Consider the following 24,175-nt stretch of genomic DNA (forward strand, 5'->3'; position numbering starts at 1 on the left):
TCATGAAATAGAACGAGTGGCCCCTTTTACAGGAGGGCCCAGGCCTGCGGGAATCCTAGTTCAGATAAACTGCCTGTGGCAAATGAATTTATTCTCTGAGCCCTTCCTTCCTTCCTTCCTTCCTTCCTTCCTTCCTTCCTTCCTTCCTTCCTTCCTTCCTTCCTTCCTTCCCTCCTTCCCTCCTTCCCTCCTTCCCTCCTTCCTTCCCTCCTTCCTTCTTCCTCCCTCCCTCCCTCCTTTCTTTTCTTTTCCTTTCTTTTTTTCCTTTTTCTTTTTTTTTTCGTTTTTGAGACATGTCTTGCTCTGTTGCCCAGGCTAAAGTGCAGTGGTGCGATCATAGCTCACTGCAGCCTTGACCTCCTGGGTTCAAGTGATCCTCACACCTCAGTCCAAATAACTGGGACTACAGGCACGTGCCACCATTCCTGGCTATTTTTTTTTTTTTTTTTTTTTTGTCTTCTTTGTAAAGATAGGATTTCCCTATGTTGCCCAGGCAGGTCTTGAATTCCTGGCCTCAAGTGATCCTCCCACTTCGGCCTCCCAAAATGTTGAGATTACAGGCATGAGCCACCGCACCCAGCCAGAGCTTTCATTTCTTGTACAACAGAAGACTATCCGTCTGTGCTGTTGGGAGCAGTGAATGACACAGCACAATTCTCAGGAACTGGTGGTACCATACTATTCTCCAACACACAGCCCAGGAGTCAGATGTCCCGAGTTCAAATCTCGGGTCTGTCCTGTACTAGGAGTCACCTTGGGCAAGGCATTTGGCATTTATTCACTCATTCATTCTATTTTTATATTAATTTATTTTCTGAGATGGAGTCTCACTCTGTTGCCCAGGCTGGAGTGCAGTGACACTATTTCCGCTTACTGTAACCTCTGCCTCCTGGGTTCAAGTGATCCTGCTGCTTCAGCCTCTCGAGTAGCTGGGACTACAGGCGTGTGCCACCACACTCGGATACTTTTTTTTTCTTTCTTTTTTTTTTTTTTTTTTTGTTTTTGAGACGGAGTCTGGCTCTGTTGCCCAGGCTGGAGTGCAGTGGCGTGATCTTGGCTCACTGCAAGCTCCGCCTCCCGGGTTCACGCCATTCTCCTGCCTCAGCCTCCCAAGTAGGTGGGACTACAGGCGCCCGCCACCACGCCCGGCTAATTTTTTGTATTTTTAGTAGAGATGGGGTTTCAAGGTGTTAGCCAGGATGGTCTCGATCTCCTGACCTCATGATCCACCCGCCTCGGCCTCCCAAAGTGCTGGGATTACAGGCGTGAGCCACCGCACCCGGCCAGTTTTTTTTTCTTTTTTTGAGAAGGAGTCTCACTCTGCCGCCCCGAGATCACTGGTGTGATCTCGGCTCACTGCAACCTCCGCCTCCTGGATTCAAGCAATTCTCCTGCCTCAGCCTCCCAAGTAGCTGGGATTACAGGCACCTGCCACCACACCCGGCTAATTTTTGTGTTTTTAGTAGAGACAGGATCTCACCATGTTGGCCAGGCTGGTCTCAAACTCCTGACCTCTGATGATCCACCTGCCTTGGCCTCCCAAAGTACTGGGATTACAGGCATGAGCCACTGTGCCTGGTCAATTTTTGTACTTTTGTAGAGCTAGGGTTTTGCCCTATTGGCTAGGCCGGTCTCAAACTCCTGACCTCAGGTGATCTGCCCGCCTTGGACTCCCAAAATCCTGGTATTACAGGCACAAGCCACTGCGCCTGACCCATTTGTTCATTTCAGAGATGGGATCTCACGATCTTGTCCAGGTTGGTCTCGAACTCCTGGGCTCAAGTGAGCCTCCTGCCACAGCCTCCCAAATTATCGGGACTACAGGCATGTGCCACTGTGCCTGGCCATTTGGCATCTTTAACTCTCCAATTTCTTCTCCGCAAAATAGGAATTAAAATGATCCCACCTTAACTCATAGAATTGTCAAAAGGATAAAATGAGAAAGTCACATGGTTCCTGCTGCTGTTATGACTATGAATTTTCTGGGCTGTAGGAGTCAACTGCTCAATGGCTGAGAGCGGAGAACACTGGATTCAAGCCCCACCCGTGCCCCTGATGCCCAGGTAACCCTGAGTAGGTCAGTCCTCCTCTCTGGCTTTCCTTCTAGCTGTCAGCGCTTCAGTTCTGGCTTGGGCTGGGCTTGGGGCAGGGGACTTACGCAGGGTACTCAGGCACGCGGTCCTTAAAGGCCGGAAGTTCCGTCACATACTCATTGTAGAGCCATTTCACCTTGAAGTGGAGGTTCATGTAGTCGGCACTCTTGCATAGACGATGCTTGTCGTGCTCTGGCCAGGGACAAAGAGGGTGGCACAGCTGGAAGGGTCTGCCACCCTGTGTCTCGGCAGAGAGGCTGCCCACTCTGGCCATCACTGATGTCCAACTCAGGCATGAGGGTACAGGGCACTCACAGCCTTGGAGGGGACACAGAGGTGCAGCCACCTGGTTTGGCCAGGCTGGGGAACACTGGGGTGGGAAACTCACCCTCCATGGCATACTTCATGTCTTGGGCAAACAGATTCCACATCACTTCAGCGCTGATTTTACCCACATTCAGCTCCTGGGGAAACCTGGCAAAGTCATGGAAGTATAAAACTTTGGCAGGCAGAAGGCAGATGGGATGGGCTGCTTTGTCCTTCCCTGCCCCACAGGGGAGTGTAGGGTAGGGTAGAGGGATTTGGGTTCAGGTTCCCTCATAGCCACTGCTGACTGACTCTGCACTAAGGCTTTGCTTCTCTTTGAGCTTCCACCCACTCATCCATCTGTCCCTCCATTCATTCATTCATCCACTCATGCAACTATCCACCCATATATTCAACAACTAATTTATTCATCCATCTATCCATCCATCCATCCATCCATCCATCCATCCATCCATCCATCCATCCATCCATCCTTCTATCCATTCATTCACCCACTCATGCAACTATCCATCCATCCATGTACCCATCTATCTATTCATCCATCCACCCATTATCCACCCATCCAATCCTACCTTCCTCAATTCATTCACCCACTCATGCAACTATCTATCCATCCACCTACCCATCTATCTATTCATCCATCCACTCATCCATCCGTCCCTCTATCCATTCATTCACCTACTTATGCAACTATTCACCCATCCACTCACCTATCCATCTATCTATTCATCCATCCATCCCTCCATCCACTCATTAATCCAACTATTCACCCTTCCACCTAACCACCCATCTATCTGTTCATCCATCTACCTGTTCATCCATCTGTCCCTCTACCCATTCATCCAACTATCCATCCATCCACCTACCCATATATCTATTCATCCATCCATCCATCCATCCCTCTATCCATTCATTCACTTACTTATGCAACTATCCACCCATCCGTTCACCTATCCATCTATCTATTCATCCACCCATCCATCCATCCCTCCATCCATTCATTTGCTCATTCATCCAACTATTCATCCATCCACTCAACCACCCATCTATCTGTTCATCCATCTATCTGTTCATCCATCTATACCTCTACCCATTCATCCAACTATCCATCCATCCACCTACCCATCTATCTATTCATCCATCCATCCATCCGTCCATCCCTCTATGCATTCATTCACCTACTTATGCAACTATCCACCCATCCGTTCACCTGTCCATTTATCTATTCATCCATCTATCCGTCCATCCCTCCATCCATTCATTCACTCATTCATCCAAATATTCATCCATCCACTCAACCACCCATCTATCTGTTCATCCATCTATCCCTCCACCCATTCATCCAACTATCCATCCATACACCTACCCATCTATCTGTTCGTCCATCTATCCATCCATCCTTCCATCATCCACTTATTTATCCATCCCTCCATCCATTCATTCACCCACTCATACAACTATCCACTCATCCATTAAATGACCCATCTATCTATTCATCCATCCACTTATCCATCCATCCTTCTATCCATTTATTTACTCACTTATCCAGCTATCCACCCATCCATTTACCCATCCATCTGTCCATCCATCATCCATCCATCCTTTTTTTTGGAGACGGAGTCTCACTCTGTCACCCAGGCTGGAGTGCAGTGGTGCAATCTCAGCTCACTGCAACCTCCACCTCCTTGGTTCAAATGATTCGCGTGACTCAGCCTCCCAAGCAGCTGGGACTACAGGCATGAGTCACCATGCCCAGCTAATTTTTTGTATTTTTAGTAGAGATGGGGTTTTGCCATGTTGGCCAGGTTGGTCTCGAACTCCTGACCTCAGGTGATGCTCTTGCCTCGGCCTCCCAAAGTGCTGGGATTACAAGCGTGAGCTGCCGTGCCCGGCCCATCCATTCGTTTATCCACACAGTCATCCTTCTACCAATCTATCAGTCCATCTGTTATTTATTTATTTATTTATTTAGAGATGGAGTCTTGCTCTGTCACCCCAGGCTGGAGGTCAGTGGCACAATCTCGACTCACTGCAACTTCTGACTCCTGGGTTCAAGCAATTCTCCTGCTTCAGCCTCCCGGTAGCTGGGATTACAGGTTATGTACCACCACACCCGGCTAATTTTTGTATTTTTAGTAAAGATGGGGTTTCACCATGTTGGCTAGGCTGGTCCCGAACTCCTGATTCAAATGATCCACCCGCCTTGGCCTCCCAAAGTGCTGAGATTACAGGTGAGAGCCACCATGCCTGACCCCATCTATTTATTAATCCATCCATTCATCCACCCACACTTCAATCCATCCAAATCCCTGATCTTAATTCCCTAACCAGGATATGTTAACACCCCAAAGCTTGAGTCCTCTCTAGCACTCATCTGGCGGATAAATAGAACACAGTAACCCATTCAGCTAACACAGATGAAAATGCTACAGACATATAAATCCACAAACGAAAACAGTGCACATATTCATACACAATACACAATATTGTATATTGTACAATATTGTATGTTGAAGTGCATTCAACAATTTTACACATATACAAATTAAGCCCAAAACCCATTGACCACAATAATATACAAAATTGCTTACATCCACATGTGTAAGATATAATGCAATTTAAATATATGATATGTGTTAGGGTAGCACATAGTAATACTTGAGCAACATTATTATTAATTAACCTACACACACATACAAAATTATATACATATGTACACACTGTTATTCATGCAAATGAATACATACAAAATACATGTCTGATTATACCAGTGATTGTGAACATACACACAATTTTATATTTCTGTTTGCAAATTGGACCCATATTTGAATTTTGCACAGGCACAATCAGACCCACAATTACCCCCAGGTGCACATTTGTGTAATTAGAGAAAATCACCTTGACACGCAAGACACAAAGTTGTATACGAACGCATGATGATAAACCCAGATAATTAAACTACACAGATATGCAACTCACTGATTGAGGCAGGGAGTGTAGGAATTCTTGTCTTCCTCAATGATGGACACTATGAGGGTAATCAGCTTGGACCAGAAGTCGAGGTTCTTGATGCTGGGCCCCTGTTCCTCTGGGGGAACTTCCCCCTTCTTCGCCTGAAATGGGCAGTGGAGACCTCGGTTATAGGGGGTCCAGAGGTTGGTGTCTCAGTCAGTTTATTACTGAAGAACAAGAGGTTGTTGAGGAATGCATCCTATTAACATGTATACGGTTCAGGTAAGAAGTCTATATAGAGAGGAACTGAACTCATAAACTGGCCCAGAGCTCATGTCAATGCAGCTTGATAAAGCTTAAGATTTTTAGACTCCACTCTAAAACTGAATGGAAATAAATGAAATCAAATTTAGTTGAACAAATCCAGCTCCACTAAACCAAATGGAAATGAAATGAATGCAAATCAAGCCCACTTAGCTTAACGGAAGTAAGTTCTTCCTCAGAGTTAAATCAATGGAATTGAACTGGGGCCAATTACGCTGAATGGAGTGCAATTCAACCTAACTAGATTGAATTAAACTCAAATGAACTCCATTGGATTGAACCTAATCAACTTGTCCAAGATCAACATCAACTCAAATCAAAATAATGGAAATAAATCAACTTGAACTGAACTCTACCCAAGTCAACCCAATCCGATTCTACCTATCTAAATCCAACCTCACATACGCAGGGCAATTCAACCCAACTTTCGTTAATCAATGGAAATGAGTGTAATCAGCTGAAATTAGCCCAATTCAACTCAATTCAACTGAAATCAATTGCATCTAATCCAACAACCCAGTTCATCCTAACTCAAGACAATTTAACCCAGTTGAGAACAACCTGACTTGACTGTAAATGAACTAAATGGAAATGAATGAATTTGTACTCAGTAAAACTCAGCGCAATCTACCAACTTAGTTCCGCTCACTATTTTTTTTTTTCTTTCAAGAGACAGGGTCTCATTCTGTCACCCAGGCTGGAGTGCAGTGGTGCAATCATGGCTCAACATAGACTCAAACTCCTGGGCTCAAGTGATCCTCCCACCTCAGCCTCCGGAGTAGCCAGGACTACACGTGTGCCACCATACCTGGCTAATTTTTGTATATTTTGCAAAGAGAGGGTCCTGTTATGTTGCCCAAACTGATCTCGAGCTCCTGGCCTCAAGGGATCCTCCTGCCTCAGCCTCCCAAAGTGCTGACATTACAGGTGTGAGCCACTGAGCCCAGCCTGGCTCACTAATTTGTCAAGAACAATTTTAACTTAAGTCAACCAAATAGAAATAAATAGAACTAAACTGATTATGGTTGAAGTAAACAATCTAATTTAATCCAGTTCACCTCAACTCAGTTCAAATGAGAGCGAGACTGATTCCAACTCTAGTCAACTGAATGTAAAGGAAAAGAATGAAATCAAATTGAACTGAACACAGCTTATGTGTTATATCCTATCAGAACCTAGGTAGGGGCTGCCTCCAGCTCCCACAGCCTCCTGAGATCCCACTATCGCAATACTAACCATCCCTGTTTGTAAATTTCCAGTCCGTACATCTTTCCCTCATGATAGGCTATAAGCTCCTTACAGGTGGTGGCTCATGCCTGTAATCTCAGCACTTTGGGAGGCTGAGGCAGGAGGATCACTTGAGCCCAGGAGACCAGCCTGGGCAACATAGTGAGATGCCATCTCTACAAAAATACAAAAATTAGCCTGCCATGGTGGCGCATACCTATAGTCCCAGCCACTTGGGAGGCTGAGGTGGGAGGATCCACTTGAGCCTGGGAGGTCAAGGCTGCAGTGAGCTATGATTGCATCACTGCACTCTAGCCTGGGCAACAGAGTGAGACCCCATCTCAAAATAAATAAATAAATAAATAAATAAATTCAATTTAACTCAACATTTACTGAACAGTGACTGTATGCCAGACATAAATTTTTATGCCAGGCTGGGCATGGTAGCTCATGCCTACAATCTCAGTACTTTGGGAGGCCAAGGCAGCTGGATCATCTGAGGTCAGGAGTTCGAGACCAGCCTGGCCAACATGGTGAAACCCCGTTTTTACTAAAAATACAAAAAATTAGCTAGGCGTGGTGGTGGGCACCTATAATCCCAGCTACTCGGGAGGCTGAGGCAGGAGAATCATTTAAACCTGGGAGGCGGAGGTTGCAGTGAACTGAGATCATACCACTGCACTCCAGCCTGGGCAGCAAGAGTGAAGCTTCATCTCAAAAAAACCATTTTTTTTATGCCAAACTCAACTACGCAGCCAAGTGTACTGAGTGCCTACTATATTTTATCTAAACTTATAGCTCACGGCCGGGCGCGGTGGCTCACGCCTGTAATCCCAGCACTTTAGAAGGCCAAGACGGGCGGATCACAAGGTCAGGAGATCGAGACCATCCTGGCTAACATGGTGAAACCCCGTCTCTACCAAAGAATACAAAAAATTAGCCGGGTGTGGTGGTGGGCGCCTGTAGTCCCAGCTACTCAGGAGGCTGAGGTAGGAGAATGGCGTGAACCCGGGAGGTGGAGTTTGCAGTGAGCCGAGATCACGCCACTGCACTCCAGCCTGGGTGACAGAGCGAGACTCCATCTCAAAAATAAATAAATAAATAAATAAATAAATAAATAAATAAATAAATAAATAAAACTTAAAGCTCATGAACTCTTCTCCCTAATCCTGAGATGTGGGTTAATGACCCCATTTTATAGAATAAGATACTGAGGTTCAGAAGAGTTAAATCCTTCGGGAAGGGGCAGTGCTGGGACTTAAGCCTGTGTCTAGTTGGCGTCACTGTTCCCTCGACCCATCTGGAGTCTCACCGGGTCTGTCTGGTACTCCCGGCTGTAGAGTTCATGGCAGTTGTTGAAGATGTACTCGTAGGTAGAATTAAGGCAGGCTTTCACACAATCCTTTACCACCTGGCTGGCTCGGGGCGGGCTCTGGAGTTCTTGTACCTGAAGGGAGGGAGAGAGGCACAGGCGGCCACAGCTGCGACAGGAGGTCCCCAGGAAGTGACTGCAAGTCATTTTGGATTTAAGGAAATGAAGCGGTATGAAGGAAGGTTACTGAGAAAGGTTGCCACTCTCCAGGAGGAATGTCACTTGTCCTGGAACTGGGAACCCTAGAGAACCCTCCTTGGAGGGCAAATGCAACTGGATCCTTTCCTACCTTCATCCGAAAGAAGGTGATGCTGGTGAGAAGGTCCACAGTGGATTTGAGGTCCTGGAGTCTCTCTGGGCTGCTGGCTGGGAAGTTATTCTGTGGGAAGTAGGAAGAGAGGTGGGGTTATGGAAGAAGGTTGGGGGAGGATGAGAGACTGCTTTTCAGGGGGATACAAAGGCTTCCTGGTTTCAGGCTTGGGGTTGATTAGAGCACCTCGAAGCAACTGGGGATCTGCTTGGATGCACCAAGCACATTAGGGCAGGTAGTGCCCATGCAGGTGCACACACGCCGGAGGAACACACCGTACACGTGAAGATGCATCCTCCCATGCATACACCTGCTGGTAGCTTCCCCCTCCAGGCACACACACGTGCACAGGGTGAGCAAATCCTCCTGCACGCGCTTCCTACCCGGTACATGGAGAGGTCAATCCGCAGGGAGTTATGCAGCTGGTCCAGGAGTTTCACGAAGCGCTCTTTCTGAGGAGGAAGGGGAGGAGGGAGGATGGATGGAGCAGGACATGGCCGCCATACTGGCTGAGTGCCTATTGTACACCAAGTATACCTCATCCACCACCCTCGTAATGTCCATTTCCATTCTATAGTATTCTTTTTTTTTTTTTTTTTTTGAGACAGAGTCCTGCTCTGTTGCCCAGGCTGGAGTGTAGTGGCGCAATCTTGGCTCACTGCAACCTCTGACTCCCAGGCTCAAGCAATTCTTCTGCCTCAGCCTCCCAAGTAGCTGGGACTACAGGCACAGGCCACCACCCCTGGCTAATTTTCTTTTGGATTTTTAGTAGAGACGGGTTTTCACCATGTTGGCCAGGCTGGTCTCAAACTCCTGGCCTCAGGTGATCCACCCGCCTCAGCCTCCCAAAGTGCTGGGATTACAGGCATGAGCCACCGCACCCAGCCTCCATTCTATAGCAATCTACAGAGGAGTAAATGGAGGCTCAGAGACGGGTAGTGATTGGTGGAAAGTCACACAGCAGTCTGGTCTAGACTGGGGACCCAGGAGTCACATCAGATCTGACCGGCATAAAGTTGGGCTCTCCCTCATTCTCCAGTCCCAGTCCCCAGGACTGACCCCAAAGTTGGAGGCGGCGAAGCGGTCAGAGGCAGACACGTTGGTGGAGGCGGTGGTGTGCGCGTAGTAGGCATTGATGTTGGCGAGTAGGGTGCTCATGACGGCAGGCACCCCCGGGCACATATACTTGGAGGAGAGGCAGGCAAAGTGGCTGGAGAGAGGGAGCAGGAGGCACTGGGCCAGGGGTCCAGCTGGGATGGACCAAGTTCCCCCCTAGAATGCCTCCAAGATAGCATCTGTGAGTGGGTCTCCGTCACCTCCCAAGCCATCCCCTGCTTGATTCTGTCCTTTGGGTCTCTGCATCTCCTCTCCCCTCCATCTTTATATCCATTTGAGTTGCTCTAACTCTGCTTCTTATTTATTTATTCATTTATTTATTTTGAGATGGAGTTTCACTCTGTCACCCAGGCTGGAGTTTAGTGGCACAATCTCGGCTGACCGCAACCTCCGCCGCCTGGGTTCAAGCGATTCTTCCACCCTAACCTCCCGAGTAGCTGGGATTACAGGCGCACGCCACTACACCTGGATAACTTTTGTATTTTTAGTAGAGATGAGGTGTCACCATGTTGCCCAGGTTGGTCTTGAACTCCTGGACCTGGAGTGATCTGCCCACCTCGGCCTCCTAAAGTGCTGGGATTACAGGCTTGAGCCACCATGCCCAGCCTCTATCTCTGCTTCTAACTCCTCCTTCTCTTCCATGTCACTCCAGATGTCAACCACAACGCCGTCCTGATCTCCAGGGGAATTACAAAACACCCCCCCTCCACCATGCCCACTTCCTCTCTGGATCCTCCCCCTGAGAATCCCTCCCACCCCAGACCTGCCAGTGCCCACTTGGTGACCTCCCTCTTGTTTCCTGCACCCCAGCCTGCAGCCTCACGTCATGGCTTGGTAGATGGACTCAACGCCGTAGCGCATGGCAAACTCGTCCACAATCTCCTGGGCTGTCTCATCGTAGTAAACCTTCCAGGCATCGTCGCCCTTGGCATCCGGGATCTTCACAACCCCATTGTTCTGCACGTCGGTCACAAAGTGGAACAGGTTCTGCCACCATGGGAAAGAAAGTGTCATGGAGAGTGCAAGCGGTCGCCAGGGGTCAGAGGTCCCAGGGTCTGGGGCAGCTTATGTCATCCATCTGCCTGTTTATTCATTAATTCATTCATCTACTGTTTCATCCATCCACACACCCACCAATCTAACTACCCCAAATTTCACCCATCCACTCTTCCAACCTTTCAGTAGTTCAACCACACATCCATCCACCCATCCATCCATCTCATACATTGATCCACAACTTAATCCACCTGTCCAATCATGCATTCTTCCATACAACCAACCATCCATCCACCCATCAATTTATCCATCCATCCATCTATTCCTCATCTGTCCACCAACTACTCACAACCATCCAGCTAAATACTCAGAAATTATGAACCCACTTATCAATACTTGCAATAGTTCAACCACACATCCTTCCATTCATCCACCCACCCACCCACCCATTTATCCATTTGTCCATCTGCCTGTACATCCATCCATCCATCCATCCATCCATCCATCCATCTACCTATCTACCCATCCGACTATCAACAAGTTCACCTATCTACTCAATCTTCCTTCTAATAACTCAACCACACTTCCATCCATCCCGTCCAATACATCTTACTCTGCTCATCCAACATCTCATCTACCCACCCATTCAACCATCTATCCAGCAATCTATCTATCCATTCATCAAGTTATCCATCCATCATTCATCTATATCCATCCATCATCTAGCAATTACCCCCAAATTCACCCTTCCACACATCTATACTTCCAATAGTTCAGTCACATATCCATCCATCTGATCATCCATCCATCATACATCTAGCCACAAATCTACCTACTCATCCATCTATCCATCCATGTACTCACCCATCTCTCCATCCATCCTTTTATCTACTCATCACTCATTCATCTACTCAATCATTCATTCATTCACCAGCATTCATTCAACAAACTAGTTCCTGGGGATACAGTTCTTTCCAGGAACCCCAGGCAGCTGGAGGAGACATACCCAGACACAAACAGCCCAATCCTCAGTGGTTAGGGCTGGAATAGAAAGAAGAACCTGACGGTGAGTAGTGAGAGTCAACTTGGAGGCCAAGGAGGGCTTCTCAGAGGAGGTGACCCTGAATCTGGACCCTGATGGATAGTGAGGAGTTTTCCAGGTAAAGGGAATGGCATGGTGGGCAGTTTCAGAAGGCCAGGAGAGTGTGGATAGTGTGGCCAGAAAGAGGAAGAGCCGGGCAGGCAGGAATGGTGAGTGGAGGTGGTATGGGAGGGGCCAAGCAATGAAGCTCACCTCATGCAGACAGGTATACTGGACATGGTATGGGGCCACCTTCTCCTCGCCTTTGATCTCCACACTGATGTGGAGCCGGATGGCACCCGACACAGCAGATTTGTCAGTTCGCTTGTCTGCAGGGCAGAAAAGGATGACAGCGTCAGAACCTCCCACTATAGCCGTGGGCAACTTTTTTTTTTGAGACGGAGTCTTGCTCTTGTCACCCAGGTTAGAGTGCAGTGGGGCGATCTCGGCTCACCGCAACCTCCACCTCCTGGGTTCAAGCGATTCTCCTGTCTCAGCCTCCCGGGTAGCTGGAATTACAGGTGCCTGCCACCATGCCTGGATAATTTTTGTACTTTTGGTAGAGATGGGGTTTCACCATGTTTGCCAGGCTGGTCTCAAACTCCTGACCTCAGCTGATCCACCCGCCTCAGCCTCCCATAGTACTGGATTACAGGCATAAGCCACCGCGCCTGGCCAGCTGTGGGCAAATTTTTTTTTTTTTTTGAGATCCATCGTCCAGCTAATTTTTTATTTTTAGTAGAGACGGGGTTTCCCCATGTTTGCCAGGCTGGTCTTGAACTCCTGACCTCCGGTGATCCGCTCTCCTTGGCCTCCCAAGGCAATTTTTAATAGATGCACGATTCTGTAGTCCTCCCAGACTTCCGGAAGCTAAGGGCTTGGTGTCTCTCTTCTGATTGGCTCCCTAGGCTTGAGTCTCCCCGCTTAGGCTAGAATTCCTTAAGCCCTGTCTCTCCCTTCAAACAAGGATCCCAGACCTTGCTTCCTCACTCAGATCAAGTTCCTGGGTAGGTGCCTCCCTCCTTAGACTAGCAGCCCTAGGCCCTGCTTCTTTCCCAGTCTGAGCTCCCAGGCCCTGCCTCCCCCATCAAATCATGCTCCCTAGAGACTATACATCTTAGACATGGTTCCTGGGTCTGTCCCTCTCTCCTCAGACTAGGACCCCTGGTCTTTTCTCCCGCCTCCCCCATCAGAATGGATAGCTAGATGTCCTCCAACCTAAGAGGTTCTGCTCACCTTTCTCAGGCTAGGTCCTTTCTACCCCCTCAGATTAGGCTCATACACTCTGCCTTCTCCATTAGATTGGACTCCCCAGATTCTACTCAACTTCTTTTTGAGACAGAGTCTCGCTCTGTCCCCCAGGCTGGAGTGCAGTGGCGCAATCTCGGTTCACTGCAAGCTCCGCCTCCCGGGTTCACGCCATTCTCCTGCCTCAGCCTCCTGAGTAGCTGGGACTACAGGCGCCCACCACCACGCCCGGCTAATTTTTTTGTAAGATGGGGTTTCACCGTGTTAGCCAGGATGTTCTCGATCTCCTGACCTCGTGATCCGCCTGCCTCAGCCTCCCAAAGTGCTGGGATTACAGGCGTGAGCCACCGCGCCTGGCCTCAACTTCTTTACACAGGGTTCTTGGATCTGTAGCAGCCATCTCAGATTAGGATTCCCAAACAATACCTCCCTCTTTAGACTGGATTCTTTTCTTGTGGTGGGGGGTTGGGGTCACACAGAGTCTCGCTCCATCACCCAGGCTGGAGTGCAGTGGCATGATCATAGCTCACTGCAGCTTCAACCTCCCAGGCACAAATGATGCTTCCACCTCAGCCTCCCAAGTGACTGGGACTACAGGCATGCATCACCACACCCAGCTATTTTTTTTTTTTAAATGGAGACAAAGGCCTTGCTGTGTTGCCCAGGCTGGTCTCGAACTCCTGGGCTCAAGTGATCCTCCCATCTCAGCCACCCAACCAATGTGTTGGGATTACAGGTGGGAGCCACCATGCCCAGCCTGGATTCTTTTTTTTTTTCTTCTTTTTTTTTTTTGAGACGGAGTCTCCCTTTGTTGCCCAGGCTGGAGTGCATGGCTTGATCTCGGCTTACTGCAACTTCTGCCTCCTGGGTTCAAGCGATTGTCCTGCCTCAGCCTCCCCAGTAGCCAGGATTACAGGCACGTGCCACCATGCCTGGCTAATTTTTGTTATTTTTAGTAGAGACAGGGTTTCGCCATGTTGGACAATCTGGTCTCAAACTCCTGACCTCAAGTGATCTGCCTGCCTCAGCCTCCCAAACTATTGGGATTATAGGATCTCTCCCCGGGGCTGGAGTGCAGCAGTACGATCACAGCTCGCTGCAGTCTTCACCTCTCAGGCTCAGGTGATCCTCCCACCTTAGCCTCCAGAGTAGCTGGGACCACAGGTGAGTATCACCCCGCCTAGCTAATTTTTGTATCTTTTATAGAGATGGGGTTTCACTATGTTGTCCAGGCTGGTCTCAAACTCCTGGACTCAAGTGACTGGCCGCACCCAGCCTGGATTCTTTTTTTTTTTTTTTTTTTGAGAGCGAGTTTTGCTCTTGTTACCTAGGCTGGAGTGCCATGGCACGATCTCAGCTCACTGCAACCTCGTCTTCTTGGGTTCAAGCGATTCTCCTGCCTCAGCCTCCCGAGTAGCTGGGACTACAGGCACCCAACACCACGCCGGACTAATTTTTATATTTTTAGTGGAGACGGGGTTTCACTATGTTAGTCAGGTTGGTCTCGAACTGCTGATCCGCCTGCCTTAGCCTCCCAAAATGCTGGGATTACAGGTGTGAGCCACCATGCCTGGCCCCAGCCAGGATTCTTAAAGCTCAATCTTCTTTCTTAGATTTGGTTCCTAGGTCTCTGTCTCTCCCCTCAGACTAGGATTCCCAGTTCTTGCTTCTTGCCTCCCCCATTAGACTAGGACATGGAGATTCTGTCCCCACCCTCCCTTCTAAGCTGAACTAAGAGGTTTCTGGGCTCTGCCCACCCTCCTGGCATGGGTGCTTCCTGCTCCCATCATATTGGGCTCCTAGACCCTGGATTCCCCATCAGATTATGGTCCTCGACCAAACTCCTCCTGAGAATGCATCTCTCCGCTCTTCATGGGCTCCAGTTCTGGCTGGATCCCTGGGACCCGTCCCCACCCCCTTCAGAACCCAGCTTCTCTCACCCAGGTTGTACCACACGTCCATCTCGCCGCTGAGCGTCCGCACCTCAATGATCGTCTGCCCCAGGAAATCGTCAGATTCCCTCTTGAACCTCTGTTTCACGCGGGATTTGATGTCATCATCCTCGTCCCAGACGCGCACCTTGATGCGGTCGGAGGAATTGTGACATTCACTGTGGCAGGAGGAGGAGGCAGAGGCGGGGGTCAGGCGGCCAGTGTGAGTCCTATGCTTGGAGCCCTCTTTTGGCTGCCCCAGCAGAGTGCCCCACACGGGACCAGTGACCTAGCCAGGCACTTACAAGTGGAAATTCTCCTCCCACACCGGGTTGAGGTTCCCATAGATGGTTTTTGTCCGTTTCTTGGTCTTCCCAACCTGGACGGTGACGTAGGGGTCACTGGATCCCGTCTTGTCCTTTGCCTGCAAGCCCTGCGCGCAGACCACTGGAAGACACAGAGGGCATACAGAGGTGTGCACTCTAGGAGCGAGGCATGCTGGGAACAGTCACTGCCACACGCTACAGGCCAATAATTGGGACGCCTGCAGCATGGCTGGAGAGCAATGGCAGGACACGCTGGGCTTGCTAGAGAGGTTTTTTGTTTGTTTGTTTCTGAGACTGAGTTTTGCTTGTCACCCAGGCTGGAGTGCAACCCCTGCCTCCCAGGTTCAAGCAATTCTCCTGCGTCAGTCTCCCAAGTAGCTGGGATTACAGGCATGTGCCACCGTGTCCGGCTAATTTTTTTGCGTTTTTAGTAGAGATGGGGTTTCACCATGTTGGCCAGGCCAGTTTCGAACTCCTGACCTCAGGTGATCCACCTGCCTCAGCCTCAGCCTCCCAAAGTGCAGGGAGGGAGCCCCCAACCCATGAAGGATGGGAAGGTGCCCCAGCTGCCTCCCGCATGGATAGGACCACTCTCAGGTGTGAACTCTCTGAGGTCAGACACTCACAAGAACCCATTGTCCCTGATAGCTCCTGCTCGTTAGCGTCCCCTGCAGGGTGCCTTCCCTTCCTAAGTCACCACCCCAGTTCCATCCTGGGGTCACCCACTGGATAACCCATATACCCTGAAATCCTCATCCTGGGGTCTGTTTATGGGGAAACCCACATGAGGCTGGGTGTGGAGAAATGCCAGTATCCTCACCCCTGAGTGGGGTCACACTGAGCTGCATGCTCGACGTTCTCACCAACGGCCCCATGATGGGCTGAGCCCGTTGCCCATAGCATTGTCTGCTAAAGGCATCGCCTTCAGGACTCCTTCCATCCCTGTCTCAAGTCCTTGCCCCTCACCAGGACTTTCTGGGGTCACTTTCCAGATAAACTATGCACCCTCAATTCCTCTTCTTGGGGTCTCACTCTGGAAGGCACCATCCAAGACGAACCCAGATACAGTGCCCTGAACAGGCGTTTGGAGGCACGCATGTCCCCCCACATGCGTGCACAGGCGGAGATGGGATGGAATGCACGAGACTGAGTGCACGCTGCAAAGGAGAGGGACCTGGCCATGGGACAGGGCATGAGACAGGTCTCAGAGGGTGAAGAAGGAGGGGCCCTGTGGCGGCCCACGTCCCCTCACCGGTGATGCTGATCTTGGCGGACCACTTGGACGTGCCGTCCAGCACGCTCTGCTTGACCGCCTTCATCTGTTGCGTGTGCGCCGTCTTGGTCACCGCGAAGATCTCCTGGATGAGCTCGAAGATCTCGGGCTTGTTGCGCTCCCGGATCTTCATGCGGTCCTTGAGCACCATGATGATGTTCTGCGTCCGGTCCTCCGCCCCGTGCTTGGAGCTCTTCTCCGCAGCCCCTGAGGACGCCCGAGGCCGGCGCTGACTCCAGCGCCTCTGCCTAGTGGCTCCTCACCAAGGTGAGAGCCCGGCCCCCACTCATCAACTGCAGGGACTCAGGTGTCACCCCCTGAAGCCGGTTTCCTACCTACTCTCTGTACCCCCCACCCAGACCCTTCACCCTTTCACCTCCTCTCGGAGCCATGCTCCTCTGAGTCCCCATGTCCCTTCTCTGCCCCCCACCCCTTGGAGTCCCCACAGGTTTTTGGAGCCCCACTCCTCTAAGGCCTCTTCCCTAAGCCCCACTCCTCTGAGTCCCCGCCCCCTCTCTGCGTCCCACCCGAGTCCCCGCCCCCTCTCTGAGTCCCACAACTGTGAGTCTCCGGGCCCCTCTCTGAGTCCTTGCCGCCTCTGAGTCCCACCCCTCTGAGTCCCTGCCCCCTCTCTGAGCACCACCCCATCTGAGTCCCCGCCCCTTCTCTGAGCCCCACCCCTCTGAGTCCCCGCCCCCTCTGAGTCCCACCCTTCTGAGTCCCGCTGCCTGTCTGAGCTCCTCTCCTCTGAATCCCCTCCGCATCTCTGATCTCCATCCCTGTGAGTCCCCTCCACATTTCTGAGCCCCTTCCTTCTCTGAGACCCCTCCCTTTCTCTTGGTCCCACCTCCTCTGAGTCCCCTCCCCCTTCCAACCCCCCTCCTCCACAGTCCTCTTGCAGTCTGAACCCCTTCCCTCTCTGAGGCCCCCTTCCTCTCAGAGCTACCCCTAGCCAACCCATTTTATCCAGGGGAGCTGCCTCTTCTCACTAAGCCTGTCCTTTGCACAACCTAGCTAGTCCCTGAGCCCTGCCCCACTCCTCTCTGACACCCTCCCAGTTTCTTTCCCCATCGCTCGACCCCCTAGCCCTGCCCCCAGAGAGTCCTGCCTCTTTAACTCCACCCCCAGTTCCTCCCCTGCCTCACGACGCCCCGCCCCTTGCCCCGCCCCATGGTGCCCTACCCATCGCCTTGCCCCTTCAGCCTTTCCCCGCCATGCAAGCCCGGGGGCTCCCCACGCCAACCCACGACCCTGCGTTCAGGCCCTGCGCTCACGCTGCAGGCAATCGGCGTTGAGCAGGTCCTGGCACTTTTCGTGGCACTTGACACCACACTCCGTGCAGCGCATGCCCTGCCTCGCGATGCCCCACAGCAGCCCCTCGCACTCGTAGCAGTAGGTGGGCGTGGTGGCCGTCCACACTTCGAAGTTGTGTGGCGTCGTGCACGAGATGGGGTAGATTAAGGCTTGCAGGGTCTTCTTGTAAACGTGGTTTTTCTGCAGGGAGGGAGGGGATGCTGTTTGTGGGGGCTAACCTGGCGCTGTCCCTGTCCTGCCCCACTCCGCCCCAGCACTGAACGCGGTAAGGTTCCAGCCCCTCCCCGGCCTCCACGCTGTCGGAATCCCCGCTGCCTTCTGCCAGTCTGTGTCACACACACACCCCTCCTCTTCCCAGGGACCCACAGAGGCTTGGACAATTCCAGAAGCTCCCAGCCCAGTCCGTCCCTGACCCGGGCAAAAACGGGTGCCCCACGCACCAGCTCCTCGTTGTTCAACGTGCTGGAGGCCAAGGCCGAGGTGATGCCTGCTTTCCTGGACTGGACCAGGGACTACGGAGGTCACAGAAGAGGGAGTCGGGGGTTGACATCCATGAGATTACCACCGGGAGAGTTCACAGCCACGGATGGGGCCAGCAGCCACATTTTGAAGCCACAACCGCAAATTGAAAACAGGTCACCGAAGGCATCCGGGCCAGACCCAACAAAGAATTAGGAGGTGACAGAGGCTTTGAGTTAGAAGGGACCCTGGAAAGTGAGCAGCCCCACACCCCTGACTCACAACATGCAACACAGTGGGACACAGCAAGGTTCCCCCAGAATCCATGAATTGGGGACCTGTTAGAAGATCCCAGTGGGGGAGTTTGGGGAGAAGACCCCAAGGGGCCCATGTCGTCATCACTCACCATGGCCTGAAGTGTCCATGCAGCACGTGGGGGTAGAAATCAGATTACATTAGTCTCACAGAATCCCTAGCTAGCCCCCAACCCCAGGTTGACCATGGGCAGTTCCACAGGTTGTGTACTGCTTATAGCAGGCCTGCTCTGCTCGGGGTGTAAAGGACGAGGGCGCTTACCAGGTCGCTCACGAGTGGGATAGGTTTCCTCTTGCGGATGTCTGGCATGCTGTCGATGATGATGAGACCACCTCCTGGGCTGTAAGACACAGAGGGACATTGAGGGCCCAGATGTCCCTATTCCTCACATAGACATCACTCGAGCCCTGGAGACAATACTTAACCCCCACAGGTGTTAAAGGGTTGAATTGGGTCCCGCAAGAAAAAGATATGTTGATGCCCTAACACCCACTACCTCAGAAGGTGACTTTATTTGGAAACGGGGTTGTTGGAGATGAATTAGTTAAGATAAGGTCATACTGGAGTAGGGTAGATGCTTAATCTAATATGACTGGTGCCCTTAGAAGAAGAGATACATGGGGAGAAGGCGGCTGCATGACGGTTGAGGCAAGGAGTGACATATCTACAAACCAATACTCGGTGGCCAAGGATTTCAAGCAAACTAGAAGCTAGAAGAGGCAGCGGAGGAATTCTCTTCTACAGATTTCAGAGGGAGCGTGGCCCTACCAATGCCTTGATTTCAGACTTCTGGTCTCCAGAACTGCGAGAGAATACATTGCTGTGGTTTTAAGCCTCCCGGTTGTGGTACTTTGTGATAGCAGTCCTAAGAAATGGAGACACCAGGCCTCAACCTCCTCATCTGAAAAATGGGCAGATGATGTAGTTGCCCTCCTTGAATGAAAACGTGAATTAAGGCAAATCTAAATAATATACTAAAATACAGATGAGGCCGGGTGTGGCGGCTCATGCCTATAATCCCAGAACTTTGGGAGGCCAAGGCAGGTGCATCACCTGAGGTTAGGAGTTTGAGAGCAACCTGACCAACATGGTGAAACCCCGTCTCTACTAAAAATACAAAAATTAGCCGGGCGTGGTGGCGCGTGCCTGTAATCCCAGCTACTCAAGAGGCTGAGGCAGGAGAATTGCTTGAACCCCGGAGGCAGAGGTTGCAGTGAGTTGAGATTGTGCCACTGCAATCCAGCCTGGGTGACAGAGTGAGATTCTGTATCAAAAACAAAATAAAATGGCCGGGCGCGGTGGCTCACGCCTGTAATCCCAGCACTTTGGGAGGCCGAGACGGGCGGATCACGAGGTCAGGAGATCGAGACCATCCTGGCTAACACGGTGAAACCCCGTCTCTACTAAAAAAAAATACAAAAAACTAGCCGGGCGCGGTGGCGGGCGCCTGTAGTCCCAGCTACTCGGGAGGCTGAGGCAGGAGAATGGCGTGAACCCGGGAGGCGGAGCTTGCAGTGAGCTGAGATCCGGCCACTGCACTCCAGCCTGGGTGACAGAGCGAGACTCCGTCTCAAAAAAATAAATAAATAAAAATAAAAATTAAAAAAAAAATAGAATAAAAATAAAAATAAAATAAAATAAAATAAAATAAAAAATAAATAAAAAATAAAACCTTTCTTGGCTCACTGCAACCTCCCCCTCCCAAGTGTAAGCGATTCTCCTGCCTCAGCTCCCCAAGTAGCTGGGATTACAGGTGCCCACCACCGTGCCTGGCTAATTTTTATATTTTTAGTAAAAACAAGGTATCACCATGTTGGCCAGGCTGGTCTCAAACTCCTGACCTCAGGCGATCCGCCCACCTTGGCCTCTCAAAGCGCTGAGATTACAGGCGTCAGCCACCGTGCCCAGACTTCTTTTGAGACAAGATCTCATTCTGTCACCTAGGCTGGAGTGCAGTGGCGCAATCACGGCTCACTGTAGCCTCCATCTCCTGGGCTCCAGCAATCCTCCCACGTCAGCCTCCTGAGTAGCTGGGACCACAGGTGTACGCCACAACACCTAGTTATTTATTTATTTATTTTTTAAAGATGGAATCTCGCTCTGTCGCCCAGGCTGGAATGCAATGGCATGATCTTGGCTCACTGCAACCTCTGCCTCCTGGGTTCAAGCAATTCTCCTGTCTCAGCCTCCCAACTAGCTGGGATTACAGGTGCCCACCACCACACCTGACTAATTTTCTGTATTTTTAGTAGAGATGGGGTTTCACCATGTTGGCCAGGCTGGTCTCAAACTCCTGACCTCGGGTGATCCACCCGCCTCGGCCTCCCAAAGTGCTGGGATTACAGGCATGAGCCACTGCACCCGGCCCACATGCAGCTAATTAAAAAAAATTTGTTTTGTAGAGACGGGGGGGTCTCACTATGTTGCCCAGGCTGGTCTTGAACCCCTAGCCTCAAGCAATTCTCCCGCCTCAGCCTCCCAAGTGGCTGGGGTTACAAGCATGCACCACGACACCTGGCTGATTTTTGTATTTTTTAGTAGAGACGGGGTTTCACCATGTTGGCTTGGCTGGTTTTTTTTTTTTTTTTTTTTTTTTTTGGAGACGGAGTCTCGCTCTGTTGCCCAGGCTGGAGTGCAGTGGCGGGATCTCGGCCCACTGCAAGCTCTGCCTCCTGGGTTCACACTATTCTCCTGTCTCAGTCTCCCAAGTAGCTGGGACTACAGGCGCCTGCCACCATGCTCGGCTAATTTTTTGTATTTTTAGTAGAGACGGGGTTTCACCGTGTTAGCCAGGATGGTGTCGATCTCCTGACCTCATGATCCGCCCACCTCAGCCTCCCAAAGTGCTGGGATTACAGGGGTGAGCCACCGTGCCCGGCCGGCCTGGCTGGTCTTGAACTCCTGACGTCAGGCTTCAGGAGTTCAGCCTCCCAAAGTGTTGGATTACAGGTGTGAGCCACCACGCCTGGCCCCAAAATGTTTTCATTGGCCAGTGAGATAGGTGCCTGCAGCCAACGATTCCAGACAAGCCCTGCAGGGCTATTCAACCTACAAAGCTTTTTGCAGGAGCCACCTGAGGCTTTGAGACTCCTAAACCACATCTTTTCGGTCTCTACTAAAAATACAAAAAACTAGCCGGGCGTGGTGGCGGGCGCCTGTAGTCCCAGCTACTCAGAGGCTGAGGCAGCAGAATGGCGTGAACCCGGGAGGCGGAGCTTGCAGTGAGCCGAGATGGCGCCACTGCACTCCAGCCTGGGCGACACAGCGATACTCCGTCTCAAAAAAAAAAAAAAAAAAAAAAACCACATCTTTTCTCGGCAGCCTCCCCTTGTCTGACAGGTTTCTCCTGAGAGCACATCCTTCATAAATCACGTGCACAGGAATCCCCATTTCAGGCCCTGCATCCAAGGCTCTCAAGCTGGGGCACCTGCTCATTTATTAAGCAATCCCAGTTGCTGTCTCCCTGCCTGTTTGCCAAGGACGTACAAGGAAGGTCACTATCGTGCTGCTATTTTAAAACCTGAACATATTTTTAAAATATCTTGTGCATCCTCTAACCTGAAAATCCATAACATAAGAGGTTAGATGTGACCACATGCTCCACTGAAGACTAAACAACTATCTTTAATTAAAGAGCCCACAACTGTAGCAATCATCAAAGTGATTTAAAAATAGAAATCAAAGCAAAAATTTTGCTCCGGGATTACAAATGTATAGTGTATCTTTCCCAATAATGTCTAGTCCTAATAGTATCTGCTTTATCTTACATTTATTTACCTATGTATTTGTTTGTTTATTTTTGAGACAGCATCCCGCTCTGTCACCCAGGTTGGAGTGCAGTGGTGCGATCTCGGCTCACTGTAACCTCTGCCTCTTGGGTTCAAGTAATTCTCTTGCCTCAGCCTCCCGTGTAGCTGGGATGACAGGTGCCTGTCACCACACCCAGCTAATTTTTGTATTTTTAGTAGAGACAGGGTTTCACCATATTGGCCAGGCTGGTTTTGAACTCCTGACCTCAAATGATCCTCCTGCCTTGGCCTCCCAAAGTGCTAGGATTACAGGCACGAGCCACTGCACCCGGCCCTATCTTCAAAGATTACTGTCTTTTGCGTCTACGTGTGGTTGTGTACCTTATGAAAGTGACATATTTTGCCCAAGCTCAATTTGTCCTCTGTCTAAATGGAACCCCTCCCCATCCTCTCTGGGCCGAGGCTCAGGCGCAAACCAGCTTTGGGCTCGGGGTTCAAATCTTCCACCCACAGCTCACAGTTCCAATACTTACCCGCCTTTGAACCATAGGGATTTGGACATTTCTCCTTCACCCCGGGCCTGCAGGACAGACAAACAGATATGGTCAGTGTGGCTGTCCCTCCCCTTCCCAGAGCAGGCTCCACACCCACTTCTGACTCCCCTCTGGGCTGGGAGTCAGATGGCCTGGGTCCTAGTCCTGGCTGAGTGATTTTAGGAAGTTCCCTGGCTATCTCTGGGCCTTAGTTTGTCCATCTGTCAGATGGGCTGGGGGAGAAAGAAGCTCCCTTCTTTCAACCACCTCAATGGACCTGTCTCTTCATTGCTTATTCCCTAAACCCCCTACAGTCTCACTTGTTCATCTGCTCTCTGGCCCCGGGCCCTTTCCAGGAGTTGTGACTTCAGCTTGTACCTCTTTCCACCTTCTGCAGCCAACCAGCCTCTATTTATCATTCAGGTCTCAGCATAGAGCCGGGGTCTATGCCCCCTACCTTCCCTCCATCTTGTAACTAAAGGGTTAACATGGGGGAGTCCTATGAGGAAGACAGGCAGTACTCTTCTGTTCTGAAATATTGAGGGTGTGTTTGGTTTTTTTAAAGACAGGGTCTTGCTATATTGCCCAGACTGGTCTTGAACTGCCGGCCTCATATATCTTCCTGCTTCAGCCTCCTGAGTAGCTGGGACTACACGCATGAGCCACCACACTCAGCTCCCGAAATATTTTTGAGATGGAGTTTCCCTTTTGTTGCCTAGGCTAGAGTGCAGTGGTGCAATCTCAGCTCACTGCAACCTCTGCCTCCTGGGTTCAAGCGATTCTCCTGCCTCAGCCTCCCTAGTAGCTGGGATTACAGGCACCCACCACCACGCCCAGCTAATTTTTTGTATTTTTAGTAGAGATGGGGTTTCACTATGTTGGCCAGGCTGGTCTTGAACCCCTGACCTCAGGTGATCCACCCACTTCAGCCTCCCAAAGTGCTGGGATCACAGGCGTGAGCCACTATGCCCAGCTCTGAATTTTTTTTTTTTCTTTTAGAGATGAGGTCTCACTACGTTGCCCAGGCTGGTCTCAAACTCCTGAGTTCAGGTGATCCTCCCGTCTCAACCTCCCAAATTGCTGGGATTACAGGCGTGAGCTCCTGAAATATTGTTGAAATATTTTGGATGTCACTTTTCCTTAAGTGTCATCTCCTCCAGGGAGTTTTCCTGATTGCCTTGGATTAGTTTTATGCTTTTCCTATGAAACCCAGAGAGCCCTCCATGTGT

General features: G+C 50.6%; 1 protein-coding gene across 23 annotated transcripts in view; it reads right to left on the reverse strand.

Annotated features, from left to right (window-relative positions):
• Positions 1-24,175, reverse strand: part of UNC13A (unc-13 homolog A) — a 97,652-nt gene that overhangs the window by 35,053 nt on the left and 38,424 nt on the right. For 18 of the 23 annotated variants that reach the window (XR_013409224.1, XR_013409223.1, XR_013409221.1 and 15 more), the window contains 16 exons: positions 22,947-22,993; positions 18,926-19,004; positions 18,331-18,402; positions 17,851-18,070; positions 16,556-16,783; positions 15,283-15,424; positions 14,987-15,156; positions 12,012-12,127; positions 10,545-10,708; positions 9,665-9,815; positions 8,989-9,057; positions 8,585-8,674; positions 8,236-8,370; positions 5,400-5,533; positions 2,482-2,567; positions 2,159-2,285 (listed from right to left, as the gene is read on the reverse strand). Coding sequence is in view for 16 of the 23 variants with exons in the window: in XM_077978330.1 (XP_077834456.1) it covers positions 2,159-2,285; positions 2,482-2,567; positions 5,400-5,533; positions 8,236-8,370; positions 8,585-8,674; positions 8,989-9,057; positions 9,665-9,815; positions 10,545-10,708; positions 12,012-12,127; positions 14,987-15,156; positions 15,283-15,424; positions 16,556-16,783; positions 17,851-18,070; positions 18,331-18,402; positions 18,926-19,004; positions 22,947-22,993 (2,030 nt within the window). In the remaining 7 variants the exon portion in view is untranslated. Of the gene's footprint in view, positions 1-2,158; positions 2,286-2,481; positions 2,568-5,399; positions 5,534-8,235; positions 8,371-8,584; positions 8,675-8,988; positions 9,058-9,664; positions 9,816-10,544; positions 10,709-12,011; positions 12,128-14,986; positions 15,157-15,282; positions 15,425-16,555; positions 16,784-17,850; positions 18,071-18,330; positions 18,403-18,755; positions 18,762-18,913; positions 19,005-22,946; positions 22,994-24,175 lie in introns of all 23 variants that reach the window. The other 5 variants (XR_013409225.1, XM_077978328.1, XM_077978320.1 and 2 more) reach the window with 2 other exon arrangements.

The sequence above is a fragment of the Macaca mulatta genome, chromosome 19, assembly GCF_049350105.2.
Source record: "Macaca mulatta isolate MMU2019108-1 chromosome 19, T2T-MMU8v2.0, whole genome shotgun sequence".
NCBI classification, from domain to species: domain Eukaryota; kingdom Metazoa; phylum Chordata; class Mammalia; order Primates; family Cercopithecidae; genus Macaca; species Macaca mulatta.